General features: G+C 41.5%; 1 protein-coding gene across 4 annotated transcripts in view; it reads left to right on the top strand.

Moving 5' to 3' along the window:
- LOC120569925 (neuropilin-2-like) overlaps positions 1–20,238 on the top strand; it is a 98,311-nt gene that overhangs the window by 33,721 nt on the left and 44,352 nt on the right. For all 4 annotated transcript variants that reach the window (XM_039818128.1, XM_039818126.1, XM_039818127.1 and 1 more), the window contains exons 4-8: positions 2,818–3,045; positions 5,736–5,891; positions 6,006–6,175; positions 10,978–11,133; positions 19,841–19,985. In XM_039818128.1, coding sequence (XP_039674062.1) covers positions 2,818–3,045; positions 5,736–5,891; positions 6,006–6,175; positions 10,978–11,133; positions 19,841–19,985 — 855 coding nt within the window. The remainder of the gene's footprint in view (positions 1–2,817; positions 3,046–5,735; positions 5,892–6,005; positions 6,176–10,977; positions 11,134–19,840; positions 19,986–20,238) is intronic.

The raw sequence follows: 20,238 nt of genomic DNA, 5'->3' as shown, positions 1-20,238 counted from the left end.
CTAGACTGCTGCTGTGCAGGATCAGTCAAATTACAGAATGAGCTTATTATTTAAAATGAAAGTAAAAGGAAAGGAAGGGTGGATACAGTAAAAACAACATATTTTACATTGACAAAAGTTTCTTTTATCATTATCATTACTATAAATACAATTTAAAAAAAAAAGTGCATGGACTCACACAGACACATGCAGACTTTCTGCCTGATTCTGACAGCATCTTTCACTCTGCTAACTTACTGACTGAGTCCATCCACATCCTGGTAACAACCTAGTTTCCATGGAGATCTCCGGCGAAACTAGCCATTTTAGTTGTGGACCAAGTTCCTTATTGACAGCTCTAAAAGCCCATTACATTTACTCACAATACTTAAGTAAGAAAAAATACATCCAACGCCTAAAAAGACTTTTGGTTGCAGTTATAAGCACAAAGTGGAAGCTGTTATGCAGCCAATGCAGCTGTAGACAGGTTGTTACATATACAGTAACTGTACATGGACACACTCACACATATTTAAATGCACTTTCCATGCCAGAATACACACACTCTCTTAATGTGTTCTTACTTTCTCTTCATTTACTCATGCAAGCACGCAAGCACAATAGCAGACACCCAAACACACTGGAGAGAAATGGGTTACCATAAGAGGTTTAGACAGTGTATGTGTGTGTGTGTGTGTGTGTGTGTGTGCACATGATGATATCTAAAGCTTCTCATAACTGTTAGACCACCAAACCATGATACTGTCAACATATTCTACATCTGTCTTTCCTACCCCTATTTTTCTGTTTACATGTTTTTCACTTGCATATCTTCATTTTTTTTCTTTCTTACTATCTCTCTCTCTCTCCTAGCTTAATTTTATTTCCCACTGGTTTTCTTCTCTCTCTCTGTGTCTTTATATGTTTCCTTCTGTCTCATTTTAACTCCTCAATCTCTCTGTTAATACTCATAGAGCACTGCCTCTTTTGGGGTTGAGGTTGCCTTTTTCTCAAGTGCTGGTAGGGATACAGCATCTTGCTCAACAGCACTTTAGACACACAAGCAGATGCATTTTTCTGTTAAGGACACCCAAACTTGGGCTTTTTGGCACTCAGTATGTTGCTCCCTGGCTTGTGCTCTGCTGTATCTTTGTCTTTACAGATGGAACAGTATTAAACGGTTACAGTTTTTGAACTTGAAAAGCCTGCTCGGCAAAATGTTATGTTATGGTTTTTAAGGTGCATATCAATAACCTAAATGGCCATTTTACATCACTCTTCGCACGTTTGGATACATTTTTTCATGTGTACATAAAACTACCTTTACTTCAGCACACAATTTCAGACTACAGCAGCCCTAACTAAGCTCTAAATACTTCATGTTTCCCAACAATCACATTAACTGAATTTAAAGTATAAAAAGTGGAGTCAGAGATAATTTCACATAGCCAGACTTCTATCAGGTCAAAGAAGATGAGATGGCTATACTGGGAGTTATGAAATTGTGTTCCGTCTAGTCAGTTTGAAGGCAAGCATTGCATCAGAGTGCCCTGGATAATAGCATTAGTTTGAAGTATATGCGCTAGAGCTGTCAATCTTCCTCTATAGTACCATTACCATTTTTTTTTTATATTCAAATATTTAATGCTCAAATGCATCCTGTTATTATGTATTACACTACTCAGGCTTATGCATTGTCGATGCCACTGTAAGCATGTCGTTGTTGTTACATGTTTGTCCACTAGAGGGACTACTAACAATAATCAGAATCAGAATCAGAAATACTTTAATAATCTCAGGGGGAAATTATTTTCGTTACCACTCCAGGTGGGAAAACAACATATATTATCAAGAATAGAATAAGAATAGCCTGGCCTTGAAGGGGACCTATACGTCATGGCGGCGGCGCATTGCTCGCAACTTTGTTTACATTCATTTTCCACCACACACACAACACAAATCAACAGAGAACTCTGTAATTAAACATTATCTAACAAGTGTAGTGAAGCGGCTCTGTTGTAATGGCTAACGGTGCTCGGTTAGCACAATGACACCATGTTAGAAAGCACAGCCGAAACGATTTGTCATAAACTAGGTAGCGCTAGCTAAGTAACAATAGTGTTAGCCACGATGCTAACGGCATTAATAACTAAGCCAAACAGTGCTGTCACTACTATTTTAGTAATTTATAAGCAACCTGTTTCTTGCAGATTGTCACGTTACTGAGAATACAACTATTAGAAGGTAATATATGAAGTCGAAGCTAACTCTGATGGCTGTAGGTAGCTAAAATAAACTTTAGCTGTCTCCATGAAGCTCCCAGCTAAGCTAACGTTACTATAACTCGCGACGCAGGAACTAGCTAGCTAACTAATGTTAACATAAGCACTTTGGCTTGGTAGCTAGCTAGATGTTGATTTTTAAGTCATGTTAAAACGTATGTTACGTACGTAACGTTAGCTCTGTGATGTTGTACTAACATTACTCGGTACGTAATGTTAGCTTAGACCTCACAATGCCTTGTATTTCTCACTCCCGCTAACTTATTGTTCATGAGACGTGACATGAGTGACACATGCGGGTAGGCCAAGGCGAGAAGAGGGAGATTAGCTAACGTTAGCGAACATATTTATAAAATAAAGTCACAACGAGTTGTAATTTAAGCACTCGTATAGTATTGATTTTGTTTTACTAATTGAATTATATTCGACTTTCGGTATTAGTTCCAAAAGCCCTAATACGCGCACAGTCTATGGTGTCAAACTGCTGTAATATATTTTCTATTCAACAGGCTATAAGTCTCTTAATTTACATTTTATGTCTGTGTCTTCATTCCAGGTTCCGACTGTTCCCGGAACTTCACCACTCCCTTGGGTCTCATTGAGTCGCCGGGCTACCCCGACAAATACCCCCACAACCTGGAGTGCTCCTTCATCATCATTGTCCCTCCCAGCATGGATGTGACCCTCACCTTCCTCACCTTTGACCTGGAGAACGACCCCCTGCCGGGCGGAGAGGGGGACTGCAAGTACGACTGGCTGGAAGTGTGGGACGGGCTCCCTGGAGGTGAGACATTGATCAACTGGATGTGTTTATGCATCAAGATCATCACTTGCCAATGGCAATGATGCTGCTGGTTAAGTTTTGATGGAAACGTTAAACAATAATTTAACCATTTCACGAGTCGAATCACAGAGCAAAGTTAAAATGGTGTGCACTCTATTCTGCCCTGCCTACATCATTATTGACTGAGGTGGAGTAGCAACTATTTTAGTAGCTATGCGTTGGTAGATGAAAGCTCAGCTTACAGGCAGGATGTTGGTACCAGCTGTGGAGAAACAACATAACTTTCAAGGGGAAAATAAAATAGGAGTTGCTGAGAGGAGGGAGAAAAGGTGAGAGGAAGGGGGCTAGGATATTTCTGGTCTAGCTGCGAGAAGGACTGGAAGAGTTTGCAGGGACAAATCTAAGGCACAAAGGCCTTGGATCTTGTTTCAAGAGATGGAAGAGGTAGAAAGGAAAAGAAGAGCAGTGGAAGGGCAAGGGAAAGGTCCTCCACTGTTGGGAAGACAAAGGAAGGAGAAGCTGAGAGGAATAGATGAAGGCCAGAAGAACTCTGGTCGGCCTTCAAGAAGAGCACTGGGAGAAAAGAGAACTTGGATGGGTTTTGAAGGGAGTTCAGCAAGTTGGAATGGAAGAGGAAGTAAGATTCTTCTCAGAAAATAAACCCTTTCTGTATTGTATACTATTTATACTGTTTTGATCATTTTATTTGTTATGTGATACTTATTATTTCCATGCCGTTTTTAGTTTTACAAATTGAACAATTTAACTGGGGACATTTTCAATTGCTTAATTCCCAAATCAAGGTACATGGAACGTATCAAGCAAAGACTAAAAACACCATTTACAGCAATGAAGAGCAAACAATGGTGCTTTTCTTCTTATGAATAACTTTGCTGTAAATATGAATTTAGCCTGAGGAGGGAAGAAAAGTCAGATGGTACTGTACAAAGAAAAGAGGGCGGTTAAATGAGGATAGGAAGAAGCCACAACATCTTTACTCCTTCTTTTCAGGGAATAAATAGAAGCCAAGAGAGGTTAAGCAAAGTTGAAAGTAAAAAAAAAAAAGAAAATGACCAGAAAGACAAGAAGAGAGGGATGGAAGAGAAAGAGAGGATGAAAGGCTCCTGCTTTGAGAGATGGAGAGAGACTACAAGAGGGATAGCAGGATGAAAGGAAGCAAAGTGAAATGAAGTGGGAGGGAGGAGGTTGAAAGGGAAGGAAATATACAGGATGAGATTTAGATTTAGAGGTGAAGGACCAAGTTTCAACCTTTGCAGGCGTGTAGAGTCCTGATGCGGAAGAGAGGGCAAGAAAAAAGACACAGGGGAAAGAGAATGACATTGTTTGTTTCTTATAAGGCTAAAATGTTGGTGGAAGGGGGAGAAGTTGAAATATCTGTTCATTCAAAGGAAAGGGAGAAGAGGAACAGATGATAAACAGCCAGAGATGTCAGTTCTAACGAGAAACCAATTAAGTACAGAGAGAGAAAACAAGAATATGTTTTTTGCGTGCCATTTACCTTCCATGTACTGTATGTGCATGGGTATGTGTGTGTTCTGTGACGGGCAACTCAACTGTTTGCTCTCACTCCGATCCATCCAATAGAGAGGTCACAGGGGATTGGTGTCATTGTGTGTCTGTGTGTGTTACCACATGCTGTATCTGTTTGCATGGGTCAGGCAAGTTTAGACGCTGCTGAAATTAAACTCGTAAACACAGAGGGAGAAAGAGAAATAAGACTATTTGCTAGATTATTACTAGGCTTTTGCCTGTAAGATAGAAATACTAATTATTAAATCCTCAAAAAATAAATATTAAATTTGTTGGACCAGAATTGTATGCAACAGGGGTAATTTATTTATAGAAATTATCTTGGTGGATTTGAGATTCTCTTCTCTTCTTTTTTTCCTTTTTCCTCACTACCATCAAGAAAAGAGTTATTACCATTATTTGCTCAAGATCCCTATTTTAAATTTCCACCCATTCCAAAAGGGAAGAAAAAAAATCAATTGCACTGATCGATTGGCAGCTATTTTCTTTCTCTTCCTCCTCCACAAGACTCCTTATGTGTGTACAGTATCTGTGTGTGTGAGAGATGAGTCAGGGATGAATCTACTATCTGTGCTCCCACTCCTTCACACACACACACACACACACACACACACACACACACACACACACACACACACACACACACACACACACACACACACACACACACACACACACACACACACACACACACACACACACACACACACCCAGGGCTCTAAATCAAGCATCTGTTTGTGTTGACATGTGTGGTATTAGAGAAGAGGACAGTAGAGGAATCACTTAGATCCATGGATGTAAACACACATATACTATATATAGCACACATTGTAAAACCTTGCCCAGTCCAGAGATAGAGTTGATAGATGAAGGGAGGAGAGGTGATATCACAGAGTGATAGAGATAATAAAAGAAATGAAAAACAAAAGTGCCATTAGCAAAGGACAGAGGCATAAAGGGATTAAGGGATAAAGGGATTGATAAAGGAATAAAAAATGAATAAATCATATTTACACCTGGGTGAGTGAGAACATTGTAACGTCTTGCTAGAGCATCATGAGTTACACAGATAAACCAGCAAACGATGGCGAATTTTAACACACTGAATGCATATCCGATACTTGTTGTCCGATCGACAGTGGGCCCTCTGATTGGTCGATACTGTGGGACCAGGGTACCTCCTGAGATCCAGTCATCTACCGGGATTCTCTCTCTGGCCTTCCACACTGACATGGCTGTGGCTAAAGATGGCTTCTCTGCTCGATACAACATGACGCACAAGGAAGTCAGTGAGAGTAAGTTTTCATTTTTTTTAATACTGCGTTTTTAATTATTTTTATTTTTTTTTAAAAATAAATGCTCAAGTATTGGTGTAAATGTCTTCCTCTCCTGCTTTTGCCCTCTTGTAGCTTTCCACTGTAGTAATGCATTCGGACTGGAGTCAGGAAAGATCACAGATGACCAGATCACAGCCTCGTCAAGTTTCTACGATGAACACTGGCTGCCACGACAGGCCCGACTAAATTACCATGACAACGGATGGACACCCAATGAAGACAGCAACAGGGAGTACATACAGGTAAGGGTACTTTGGAGACCTGGAGATGGAGATTCAAAACTTTCATTCAAAATGACTCTATTGACAGATGTTCTTATGGGTCCATTGATTAGGGTGTCATGGCCACATCAAAGTATTACAGCTGAAATCAATGACATTTGCAATCACTCGCATGCTATGGCCACACAAATCCTGAATTAAAACTGAGCAGTACACCTAAGGATGAACAGGTGTACATTGAGTTTAACTGATCTCTTCATCTCTGTTAAACATGATCTGATGGCACACCTACTCCTCAGAAGGTGAGGTAAACCCACGCCCTAGAAATTACTTTACAACTAATTTGCAACAGCAATTACGTTTTGAAGGAAACCTAATGCTGTCCGGATTACACACTATTTAGTAATATATATAAAAAAATCATTTCTAGGAGAAAGGACTAGGTACACGTAGCATTTTTATTAAAGTGTTTAGGGGTTTCTTCTTTTTCATCAGGATGTGACACAAATCCAAGATCCCACTCCTGAAATACAGAATCTTATTCTTGAAAAAGTTGACTCTGTCTAAACTAAAAACAGATTGCACTCCTATTTTAATAGCACCTTTTTTCTTGCGTTGACATGTCACACGTAATAACTCCAGCACAGCTATATTTGTGTCAGCGTGTGTGTGTGTGTGTCTGTGTCTGTGTGTGTGGGAGAGTGAGTGAGTGAGAGGTGTAGTGATATCAAGGTTTAGCAGCTAGATGCCTGGGTAAGGCATTGTTTCCCGTATTTTATCACAGTGCCAACTTCCTGCCATCCCTGTGCCAAGCGTGAGTTATGAGGCTGTCTGGGTGGGAGGGGAAAGGGAGTGTGAGGTTCACTCACCCCTCAGACAGAAATGAATTCAAATCAGCCTGCAAGGCACTCTTCAGTTAGACGCCTTCTATAAACAACAGATTATCTTGTTGGGTGTCACCTTCCTGTAGCCTTGCAAAGACTGCCCACAGGTTTTACTTTACTCGTTGTCAACAAGCTTTTTTGGAAATAGGCGTACTGTCATGTTATATATAAATAGTCAATGTTATCAGTTTGAACCCTTCCTGTACCCAATGTCAGATGCAGTCTTCTCTATTTTGTAGAATTTTAAAAGCAAGTGTCGAGAACCAGAAATCATCATCATCGCCTTTTGCCATCTGGTCAGGTTGCCAGCTGCTTAACTCTCAGATTTCCTGACCAAAATCTTGCAGCACAAGCACACCCACAATAAAAGCAAACAAGAATTAGGCTTTCTTTTGTGCGGCTAACATATTCCTTCCTCTCGAAAGCCTGTGATTAGACAACCCAAGATGTGCTGCTTCTAAGAAATGATGACACGTGTGTTCAGTTAACAGCAAAGGAGGCCAGTGAGGGATCAGTGTTTTGCTCAAGGAGACAGGAACCAGGCAAGCACCTCATCTGTTCATTTGTAAGAACAGTTACACAATCGCAGATAGCCACAGATAGAATAGAAGCAGTAGTTCTGATTGTCAGAGCTCTACCGAGGCCAAACTCTGGGCCAGCAAACACAGGAAGGGACTGTGGCCAAGAGTCAGCATGAGGCCAAGGTCCCATCAGTCTCACACTTCCTTCCTGTTTCACCTCAACTGCAGCTGACAGCTCACTCTCTCTGCCCTCCCTCTCAAAAATGAGCTAACATTAAAGAATTTGCTTGACATGAATCACTAAAAAGACTCTCCATATTTTTTCAGGATTTGTTTTTTTCTGACGTTCAGATGGTCCACACTGTAACAAATAAATCCATAGAAAAATGAATAATGTCCTGGCAGAAAATTAACAGTACCTTTTCCGTTAAGTTTACGGACACTTCTGTTAATCCAAATCGAGAAAATTCTCTAAATTCAAAGTATATTCTCTGTACCTTTAACAGACATTTCTGTTAATCCAAAATTCAAAATACGGAAAAACACCTGTGAAAAATCATTACAGAAAATTCCTTCATATTAACACAGTATATTAACTCGTATTTCTACGGACTTTATTAATAGTGAATATACTCTGCTCAGCCCATGGAAAGACCCTGATTCTGATTATATTGTTCGTGACACGTTCGATCTTTGCATGAAATTGTCTTGACAGTTGGCTGGAAATTAAGCTTCTACTTCTTTCATGTTGTCTTTCTGTCTCTCTCCGGTCACCGGTGTTGTGGTGGGGTCGCTGCGTTCCACAGAGGCTCTCAGCTGTTCCTCTGCGTTAACACCTAGCAGAGAGCAAGGCCCCTGTGTGTGTGTGTGTGTGTGTGTGTGTGTGTGTGTGTGTGTGTGTATGTGTATGTGTGTGTGTGTGTGTGTGTTTATGCATATGTGTGTGTTTGCAGCCTCGTGTCTTGACAAGCAGCTGTCATAAATGCCAACATGCCTCTCCTTCTCGCATCTTGCACCCCCTGGTCTCTCATGAGTGTGTGTGTGTGTCTGTGTGTGTGTGTGTGTGTGTGTGTGTGTGTGTGTGTGTGTGTGTGTGTGTGTGTGTGTGTGTGTGTGTGTGTGTGTGTGTGTGTGTGTGTGTGTGTGTGTGTGTGTGTGTGTTAAAATGTGTGCCCATGCAGCTCAGGCATGTATGTGTTGCTATGTTGGCTCAAGGGCCACGTGTGTGGTTTAAATCTCTCTCTAGGGCACTTTCTCTAATGTAGCTTATGCTGTTGTTCTTTTTGATTCTGTTCTATTATATTCTGCTCTATTCCATTCTATTCTGGACTAGTCCAGTGGGGTGTGGTGCAGATTGATGATGTGAATTCTGGTGGCACCGTTATTCTAACAACTCTGTGATTGATGAGAAGCCCTTCACTTAGCATCTCTCTCTCTCTCTCTCTCTCTCTCTCTCTCTCTCTCTCTCTCTCTCTCTCTCTCTCTCTATCTCTCTCTCTGTCTTTCTCTTTCTCTCTCGTCTTTACCTCCTCTTCTTTTTCTCTCTCTCTTATTCCCTTACTCCTCATCCCTCCTCTCCTCTTCCCATCCAATCCTCTCCTCGGTTCCAGACCATCGATTAGTTGTCTTGGTGGATCCCTCTCTGGCCCTAAGCGTACAGGCTTGTGTGTGTGTGTGTGTGTGTGTGTGTGTGTGCTTGCATGCGTGCGCGTGCGCGTGCGCGTGTGCGTGTGCGTGCGTGCGTGTGCATGTGTACATTGGAAGTAATCTAAAACACCTGTCTCTCTGACAGATAACAAACGCAGCATTTTACCTCCCCTGGTGTTTTGTACTATACCCCAGTAGGAGGCACAGCCAGTCACACACACACACACACACACACACACACACACACACACACACACACACACACACACACACACACACACACACACACACACACACACACACACACACACACACACACACACACACACACACACACAAACAACAAGCTCTGATTAATCTAGAGGTTTCAACAGCCCAAATGGAGGAGAATAAATGTTATAACCTACAGTAGAACCATACTCATCTTCTGCTCTTTATTTGTCTGCAGCCAATCGTCTCAAAACCTTGTTCTGTAAAGTAGAGGCTTGGATCACCAGTCACTGTCACAATGTAACATAATTCATGTAAACTGAGGGCTTCAAAATGTGAGCTACTCATGTTAAACAGTTGCAGGTGTGCTGTCTTCCCGGTAAGGAACTGCAAATATTACTACTATAACCTTCAACAAAGTCATGTTAGACAGACACAAGTACAAAAACAACCCCAAAAATATATGTATAAAAGTCCCCTTAGCCGTGTTTAAAAATATATTATTATATACAATATAATCTCTTGTTGCTTAATATCACTTACAAATTGAGAGTCTGAAAATATATTTTTTGTTACTTTCCATTGCATTTTTAAACAGCTCTGTTGTTCTGCGCGATCTACTCATTTTGGGCACTGCGGAGCAAAACAAATGTGTATCTACTTGAGGGACCTTGAAATGAAGGAGTTTGAAGCTGGCTTTCAGCACACAATGCTGTCTATGTATAATGCAACACAGCTAGCAGGATGCCAGACACGTAGCTTAGCATCAACAATCAGGATGGGGAGGTGATCATGGCTATTGTATGGGCGGAAATATAAATGAGCCCCAGGTCATTATTGATCTGCCAAAAGAGAGGGAGAGAGAGAGAGAGGGAAAAGGAGATTTTTTTTTTTATACACCCAGTGATGGAAGAAGTATTCAGATCTTTTACTTAAGTAAAATTACTAATATCACACAAAAATACTCTGTTACAAGTAAAAGTCCTGCATTGAAAATGTTACTTAAGTAAAAGTAGTTAAGTTTCATCAGGAAAATGTACTTAAAGTATTCAAAATATAAGTACTCAATGCAGAAAAATCCTCACATTTTAAGAACTGGAAACGATCCATACAGTTCTGTCAGTCAACTAAGTGTTTAATCGGCTAATCAGCTGGACTGGGAGGCCTGTATATTGTTGGGTAGTTTAATTTACAATACAACATTGCATTTTATAAACTACATGTGTTTTGTGTGCTAATCTTAATCTGTAAAGATTAATTAGTAACTAAAGTTGTTAGATTAATGTAGTGGAGTAAAAAGTACAATATTTCCCTCTGAAATGTAGTGGAGTAGAAGTAGAAAGTGGCATGTAAAGAAAAGACTCAAGTAAAGTACAAGTACCTTAAATTTGTACTTAAATACAGTACTCTTGTAAATTTACTTTCCACTACTGTATACACCAGACACTCCTTCGAAAACCAGCTGATTGATCAGGTTTGAGCTTGTGCGCATTCTTTGATGTTCATTATTCATGATGTTTTTATTCTTTGATAAAACTTCCTCTCTCCTCCCCGCCAACAGGTGGACCTCCATACCTTGAAGGTGCTTACAGGCATCGCCACGCAGGGCGCCATTTCAAAGGAAACTCAAAAGGCTTACCATGTCACCACCTTTAAGCTGGAGGTCAGCACCAACGGAGAGGACTGGATGGTGTACAGACATGGCAAGAATCATAAGGTAGGCTCAGACTCATGCACAAACAGAAGCACACACCGCACACGCACACACACACACACGCACACACACACACACACACAAACACACACACACACACACACACACATATTCCTGTCTTGACATGGACCGCTAAGTAGTCAAGACGAGAGAGAAAGTCTGGATGCTCTTAGGTGACACACATGCCTCGACATGCACATGGAAGAGGCAGAGGAACATATGAGATGGAATATATGCAGCAACACTTGACCACAAGCCCAAAATTCAACCGGTGTCTGCAATTACAGTCATTTAAGGGTTTACGACCAAGCCAGAATCAGCACACGTCTCCAAGCTCCAAGTGATACCTTACATCATTGAATGCAGCTACACTTACAGTAGACTGCACAGTCTGCTTTTCACATCCCATCTGGTTTCTGTTACTCACCGGTCAGAGTTCTGCCTAACGTCGACCTGGTTGGACAGGTTTCTTAGCTGTTTCTCTCAGTGGTGTTAAAGCATGATGAATCATCGGTGAATGTGCTGCAGTCTAGAATCGAAGCAGACGGTACCGAGCGTTGTTAAAATGGTTGCAACTGCAATTAAAGTAGAGGAGCGTTCCAGTGGTTTTGGCTGTTTTTTCCATCACGGCCGTTCTCCCACTGCGATAGTGGTCACATATGTTTGTGCTGCGGTCTAACGCCACCACGTCTAGCTTTGTGCTATAAACCCTTATTCCTTCATTAATACATGCACACACACTCACAGATGCATGCATACAGTTCAAATGCTTCTGCATTTGAGAAAGAAACCGGAGATTCCGTCTAACCATCTGGGGCTAGTCTGCGGACTGCAGATCCCGTAAGTCTTATAGATGTAGCCAAGTCCCAGAGAAATGATGGATGGCTAAAATACAGGGAGTTGTAGAGAAAAAATATATATAAATAAAGGGACAATAGAAGAAGAAAGGAGGTAAGTGTGAGATTTTTTAAAATCCTGTTTATGCCTATTAAACTTAGTCGATGGTTAAATTGAATAGAACATTGATAATGTAATAAATTGGTGCAGTATGAGCAAGTAAATTCAACTCTTTTTAACTTATCACTCAACCAACCAACCAACCAATCAATCAATCAATCAATCACTCAATCAATCAATCAATCAATCAATCACTCAGTTAGTTCGTCATTCAGCCAGTTGTATTGTCAGTCAAATAGCAATATTCTGCTGACACCAGACTATAAAACAATAACAATCCAATATGCAAAACAGATTAATAATTGTGTTTTGAGGTTAGTTCGTGTCACCACCCATAATCCCTCTTGATTCCTCCAATAACCCTGGAAAGCTGCTTCAGCGCTGAATGCCTCAGGAGACACAGAGGATTGTGTGTGTGTGTGTGTGTGTGTGTGTGTGTGTGTGTGTGTGTGTGTGTGTGCATATATGTGTGTGTGTGTCTATCTTTGAGGAGGAGGAGGGGTTTAGAATAAATCAGCAGCAGCTTCTGGTAGAGTATCCCTCCCTTGTCTTCCCTCCACACACACACACACACACACACACACACACACACACACACACACACACACACACACACACACACACACACACACACACACTCACACTCACACTCACACACACACACAAAACCACAAACCAACTGGTAACAGTCTTTTTGAGCCCCCCTGGTGAAACAGTCTGTGCTGTAATCTGATGGTTAGATCAGGGTCATCATCTCTGTACTTTATGGATATTAACCAGATATACTGTATGAATATTTTGTCATCCTGATTGTCCATACTGTAATTTTACCATGTTGGTCTATTCTGTACACACAACATCTATTGCATGCCTGTCCGTCCTGGATGAGGGATCCCTTCTCTGATGCTCTTTCTGAGCTTTCTTCCATTTTTTCCCTGTTAAAGTTTTTTATAAGTTTTTCTTTTTTTTTTTGTGGAGTTTTGTCCTTTTTCGAATCGAGGGTCTAAGGAAGGTTGCTGTATGCTGTACAGATTGTTACGCCCCTTGAGGCAAATTTGTGATATGTGAAAATAAAATTGACTTGAATATACTATATACAGGCTTACAATTTGGTATTCATGTCATGGTGCTTCCTCTGTCCTGAGAGGGAGCGATGAAAGAGGAAGCAGAGTAAAGGTAGAGCAGCGAGAGCTGAAAAAAGACGAAGAGAGCGATGGTCATTTATCTGATGATGAAGCGATGGTGTCAGCATCTTGGGGGCTAATGTCCCTTCTCAGCTGACATGCCGCAGACAGTCAGTCAGCATCGGCCTTGCCATCCTAACTGTCAACTTTTGGGCAGTAAGTGAGAGTCTGTCATTTATGTTAAAAATACATATAAATAACTCAAATGTCAATGGCCAAAATAATCTTTTGGCAGAGTGTTTTATAGCTGGGGTGTGTACAATGCTGTGTCTGCATTCACAGGATAATCCAAGGAAAATATTTTCATAATTGAGAGCAGATCCTAGATCATTTTATGATCAGTTGTAAGCGTGTAAAAGTATTTTCGGAACTTAAAGCACATATAATGATTTATTTTCTACTTTAATTCGAGATAAAGTAGTTTTTCTACCAATGCAAGGCATATATAGAAATGCCCTAACTCCTCTCTGTTTAACTTGTTGAACCTGCTCTGAACTGTCCATTCATCCATCCATCCATCTCTCGTCTGACATTTTCATTCACTCACCCCTTTACTAGTTCTCTCAAAGTCTGTCATTCATAAATACTCCCTCCTCGTCTACACACTCACTCTCTTCACATCTCCATTCACCTTATCCTTCCACTCTTGCACTCTTTTCCCTCCCTGCGTTTTCCTCTCCCTCGACACTCTATCATCCCCCCCCCCCCAATGTTCTGAGAAAGTCATCATGAAATAGACAGGCATGTTTATGTTGCTCGAACAAATTACTTTTTGTGCTTGGCTACAGCAATGGTTTGGTGTGTGTGTGTGTGTGTGTGTGTGTGTGTGTTAATCTAGAAGAATTATTGAATTCATGTTTTATGAGCAAGAGGCATGAAAGGAGGACAAAAATTAATGGGAGCCACATGGATATTATGAAAAGAAAAGTATGAGCATAGCAAACTGCCTCTGCTCCTGCGAACACACACTCCTGCACAACACAACAGCAAGAACACACACATGAATGCTTGTTGTATGTTAACATTATCCTCGGATGAGTAACTCTTAATAAAGCAGCCACTGTGCACACAAAGACACACACTCTTCTTTTAAACATCTGGGAGCCAGCCCATAGGGGGCGGCGCCACTGTCACACAACATCATGATGATTTGTGTGATCTGTAATGTATTTGATAATGTCATTAAAGGCCTGTTGTGAACCAGATGGCACATATGGAATATATGTTAACTTGTGGGAGCGTTTTGTGGGGAGAAAGAGAAGTAATATTCATACAGCATTTGTTCCTACATTCTCACAAATGACAGGTACTTTTTAAGACGTTCACTAGATAAAGAGGGAAAAGGAGCAGACAGATGGGCAAAGTATAAGACGGGGGAATGCAGGGTGAACAAGATTATATTAGAAATCATCATTGCAGAACCAATATGCTGTGCCGTTTATCTAGGATTAGTTGTGATTCTTAGGCAATTTGTTTTTGAAGTTTTCTTTTTCTCTTTTAATCCACAAGAGTTTCTTTCTTTCTCTGTTCCTGTTTTTACTTTTGCGGCAGCCATTTTTCATACCACCTCTTGATGATCAGGTCATGTCAGATCATTTGACTCCTCATGTAAACTATCATGAGAGCACTAACGTGAGCATCATGCAGAAACAGGAAAAAAGATAATGACACTATCAGTATAACTTTAAGCAGTGCTCAGAGTTGGCTGTGGGCCTGGGTATGGGAGGTTGCCCACATGCTGAGAGAAAAGTGGCAATTTTCAGTGACCTGAGGTCTCGACGATGTTGTCTTAGTTCGACTCCTCGTCTAAAAGAGTCTGAGACCTTCTGCTGGTAGAGGTACCTTTAAGCATAACGCGGTACAAATGTCATTACGTAGCCCTCTTGAATTGCTGCAGGCAGAGCTGTCTGTGGCCATTACAACACTGGACCTCAGCCAAGACCAAAACCTCCTATTCCCACCTTAATCTGTGGGAGCGAGGATGGATGGATGGAGAGAGAGAGGGATGGAGGTGGGAGACGTGGGTGGAATCAGAGGGAGGGAGATGGTTCGTGATGAGAGGAAAGTGTAGTTTGAAAGAAAGAAAGCAAAACACAAGCAAAATGTCAAGCAGTCAAGCATTGAGCTGATAGAGAGAGAAGAAACTGAGCTGTGCAGAGGGAGGAAGAGAGGTGGAAGCCGAAGGGAGTTAGGTTCATAGGGGAACAAGTGAGTGAAGGAAAGAGGCAGAGAGGGGAAAAGAAGTGTTCACAGGGGAACCACGGAGCAAAAGAAGGAAGGATGGACGGATGGACGAAGGCACGGAGGAGAGGAGGATTAATGAGAATAGCAGACAAGGGTGTTGACCACAAATCCCTCTGGATAGATCAGGGGTCTCAGCAACACAGACTGTAAGGATGTCAGGAGAGGGGGAATTAAATAAAACGACAGAGTAGTGGAAGGAGGGAGGTGAGGGAAAGGCAGGAGGGAGAGTGAGGTCAAAGGAGAGAGGGAGGAAAGAATTTGTGACAAATGGGCAATGTGACAAAAAACTGAGAGAAAAAGAGAGGAAAGGGACAAAGGGGGATATTATAAGGGTGCCATGTGTCATTCGGTTTGTGAGATTTGTGGACTGTGCTGTCGCACATACACCAGGATTCAGCTGTCAAACACAGGTCACCTCCTTGAAGTCTGTGTGTGTGTGTGTGTGTGTGTGTGTGTATTTGTCCTTGTGTGATGAAATGAGAGGAGATGGGGGGGTGTTTTACTATTTTATAACTCTATCCACACACACACATAGCGCGGACATTTGAATAATTCAGCGTGTCTGCGCTGGTCCTCACTGGCTGACTGACTGTGGCCCTGCAGGCTCACGACACAGCCACACACACACACACACACACACACACACACACACACACACACACACACACACACACACACACACACACACACACACACACACACACACAGACACACACACACGCACACCTGTTCTTTTCTTTCCCATGAGGTGGACATATTCCTCGTCAGGCTCTTTTTTTATCCTGTAGTTACACGTTAGCCCTGGTTAGTCTCCTTTTGACTACAAACCAGGGGCAGCTACACAACGTGTGTCCTTCTGCCCTGCACACTATTGATATTCAGCACAGTAGGTGTGTGTAAATGAAGGAGAAAATAGTATTCACTCCATGTCTATTACCTCTGACCTTTACTGAGAGATGAAAGTGGCATTGGAATTGGGAAGATTTCGCTTGCTTTGAATTGTTCTTATAGAATTTGCTTGTCTGTGTGTGTGTGTGTGTGTTGTGTGTGTGTGTGTGTAGTGAGAGAGAGAGAGAGAGAGAGAGAGAGAGAGAGAGAGACCTAAAGCTAAGCATCTGTTAACTCCAGTGTTCCTGGTGTCAGCTTGCCTTGTCTCTTAACACAGGCGAAGACATCGGACCATTAAAAAACCTGCACAAAACAGACACACACAAACGCACACACACACACACACACACACACACACACACATAATAACCTGAGCTGGGTTGCGGGTTCAGTCCATTAGCTGATTGTTGCAGAAGCCTTTCAGAAAGAGACTGACGGTCAGTGAATTTAAGTTGAAGACCTCAGAGATACATATCCCCTTCTACCTCCTCACTGTGGATTCCCACTGTAGAGCCAAGACCTGGACGAGAGGCTTTTGTTTACAGTAATATATTGTAAGAAAAACATTTTGTTAATAAGTGTGTAGTGCGATACTACTATGACTATTTAACTGCATGACAACATATGCCAATTTACAAAAGGGGACAACCAACATTCTGCAGTGTAAGATATGCACTGTGTAAAAAACATATTTAAATGTTGACACGGTCAGTTTACCATTGATTTTGAATATTAAAGAGATTTTCTTTACAGTTCTTATGAAGATTATCAGTGTGTGGTAAGATCTGACAGCAATGAGTGCTGGTCTTATCATGTTTTCAGCCTGCTACTAATAGGATTTCAGTTTACTGACAAAAGTAAAGCAGCAGTTGTAGCAGTAAGGTTTTCACCAAGCAGAAGCTGAAATACGGTTGCAGCTCTGTCTGGTAACCCTGAACAAAGCTGATAATAGAGAAAAAAAATGAACAGCATGTATACAGAAGTGTCTGCCACACACACAAACATGCCATCACAAATTAATACTGCTGGTAAAGGACACTAGCAAGGTTTTACATACATTCACACAAACACACATGCACAAAAAGTCAAAGACTCACACTGTATGCACATTCTTATGTACACATAAGGCACATACATACAAGTGTGTGTGTGTGTGTGTGTGTGTGTGTATATATGTGTATATGTGTATATGTGTGCGTGCACACATGGGCTGAGGAAAAGTTTCAGTGGGCACCAAGGGAAATCAGAAATCACCCACAAGCCCCCAACTCCTTAGAGTGGGACTTCATAATTACACTTTTACACACCGACACTCCAACACACACACACACACACACACACACACACACACACACACACACACACACACACACACACACACACACACACACACACACACACACACACACATACTTGTAATTACAGTCCACTGCCACAATCCCATTAGGTCTTTTGGGGCCTTTAGGCATTTTTCCATCATTTAACTGGTCACAGTTTCTGGTATTAAGGCCATTGTAAGGGCATGCGTTCACTGCATCTGACTTTGTATCATACACCCAGTGGGTCATGGGTTCAATTCCCAGCTGGCCTAGTAGCCCACTCCTGTTCCCTTTCATCCATATTTTGTCACCCCTGACGGGTCATGCTGTTTAATGGATTGGGAACAGGAGGAAAATAGGGAATTTACACACAGGCACACACACTCTAAAAACAAAAGCGAACATCTATAAATGAGTACCCAAGCAAGTAATTGAGTCTTTTGGCTCTGTTAAATGAGCTTTACTGCTCTCTGTAATAAACACATTATGCTGTGTTTTCAGCACTGATGTAACATAATAGAAAGAGTGTTAGAGACACAGAGGGAAGGCCTTTGAGGTTCTCTAATGAAACAACAGGATTGATTTTTTTCTTCTTAAATTTACATCAGTGTATCCAATGCATACAGTGTATACAGCGGTCATCATGGCAGAGAGAAAGAGAGAGAGAGAGAAAGAAAGAGAGAGACATGACTGTCAGATAGACAGAGATAAAAGAGACAAAAAGAATGCTTCTGGCAATGTGCGCTTGCATTCAGTTTCCTTTCTTCATCTTTATTTGTGTGTGTTTTCAGAGGAAATTACTTTGTGTGTGTGTGTTATGTATGGTGGGGAGTGTCGGAGCTCAGAGGGCACTTTATGAGAGTGTGTGTTTGGTGGTGTACGTGTGAGACAGTATCATGTTGTGTATGTCTGTGCGTTGAGGGGCGACAGTGTATGTTTTTCTTTGCTCTCTGTGCTTGAATGAGTAAAGTTGATGTTTTCTTGTGTGTGTGTTTGTGTGTGTGTGTGTGTGTGTGTGTGTTGTGTGTGTGTGTGTGTGGTTAAGTCAAGAGAACGTAGTGGAGGATGCTCTCTCACATACTTACACCCGTGATTTATTACACACTGCATGCCCTAAGACTGTGTGTCTGTGTGTGTGTGTGTGTGTGTGTGTGTGTGTGTGTGTGTGTGTGTTGGAAAACCTCTGCACTCATTCCTTCCTTTTTGAACAGAAGCAATATATTCACTGTCTGTTTATGTATGTGAGCACATCGAAGAGGAAGATTGTAATTTTAGTTCATTCTTAGTTTGTCCTGAGCATAAAACTGTCCAGTTTGAACCATATATATTGTTGCTATGGATCCCTGTTGTTTAATAGTCTGTCTGTGCACTTATTTAGATTGTTTAAACTGTTGACCATTAAGTTATAGTTGAGATGTCCATGTTACTGCCATTACTTCATTCATAAAATGTAAAGGGATTTCCAAAGTTACTACAATTCTTTCAGAGGTAGATGTGAATGTCTCTACCAAATTGTATAGCAATCAGTCCAGTAGTCATTAAGACATTTCACTCAAAGCCTCAAATGTGAACATCATGGGGCACTAGAAGAAAAGTTGGGAATTTGTTCTTTTGGCTGGATGCCAATCACCAAAGTCATAAGGAGACATAATCTGGGAACCATACATTTAAGGCAATCCATGCAATAGTTGTTGAGCTATTTCAGCCTGGACCAAAGTGGTGGACCAACTGACAGACCAACTGACTTAGCGTGGCTAAGATCTCAACATGTGAACAAACTGTCTGAACCATATCAGGGTTAATAAGGCTTCTCCACTGTCCTCGCCTTTTTCACAGAAAACACAGGAAACTGTTAAATACATATATCAAAGCAAAACAAATTGTAATGATTTATGACTTTGCAACAGCTGACTTTATCCTTTGTCCTGTTGACCAAGAGGATAAGTGTCCATAAAGTCCGCTGTGTCCCTGTGTTGTCCTTTAGAAGACGCTGAGGCAGCTCAGCTCTGTGTCGCGCACTGTGCCCTCTGCCCTTCCTGTCCAGAGTAGCAAGGGAGAATCCCTACAGCCATTATAATGTAGTATCATTAAATTATGTCTGTTCCTCTCTCTGCATAGGTTTTCCATGCCAACACTGATGCCACAGAGGTGGTTCTCAATCGGATCCCACAGCCGGTCCTGGCCCGCTTCGTACGAATCAGACCTCAGACGTGGAAGAACGGCATCGCACTGCGCTTCGAACTCTACGGCTGTCAGATTACGGGTAAGAAAGATGAAGCGTCTTCTTCTGCAGAGTTTCTCAGACTTTTCTCCTCATGGGACTCACTCTTGTGAAAACATGGTAGTGGTCTTGCCAAATTTAATACCAATGATATACTGGCTTTTACACCGGGTCAGAAGGTGGGTCACAGCAAACATAACTCCCTCAGAAAACATTGCCTGAAAAAGAACAAGCAAGCAAATGTAAAAGTTTTTTTTTTTTCCTCTTCATTTATATAACCTAATGATAAACAATT

This window comes from Perca fluviatilis, chromosome 12, assembly GCF_010015445.1.
Source record: "Perca fluviatilis chromosome 12, GENO_Pfluv_1.0, whole genome shotgun sequence".
Taxonomy (NCBI): Eukaryota; Metazoa; Chordata; class Actinopteri; order Perciformes; family Percidae; genus Perca; species Perca fluviatilis.
Note: the sequence above shows the minus strand (reverse complement) of the source record. Positions and strands in the feature narration are given on the sequence as shown.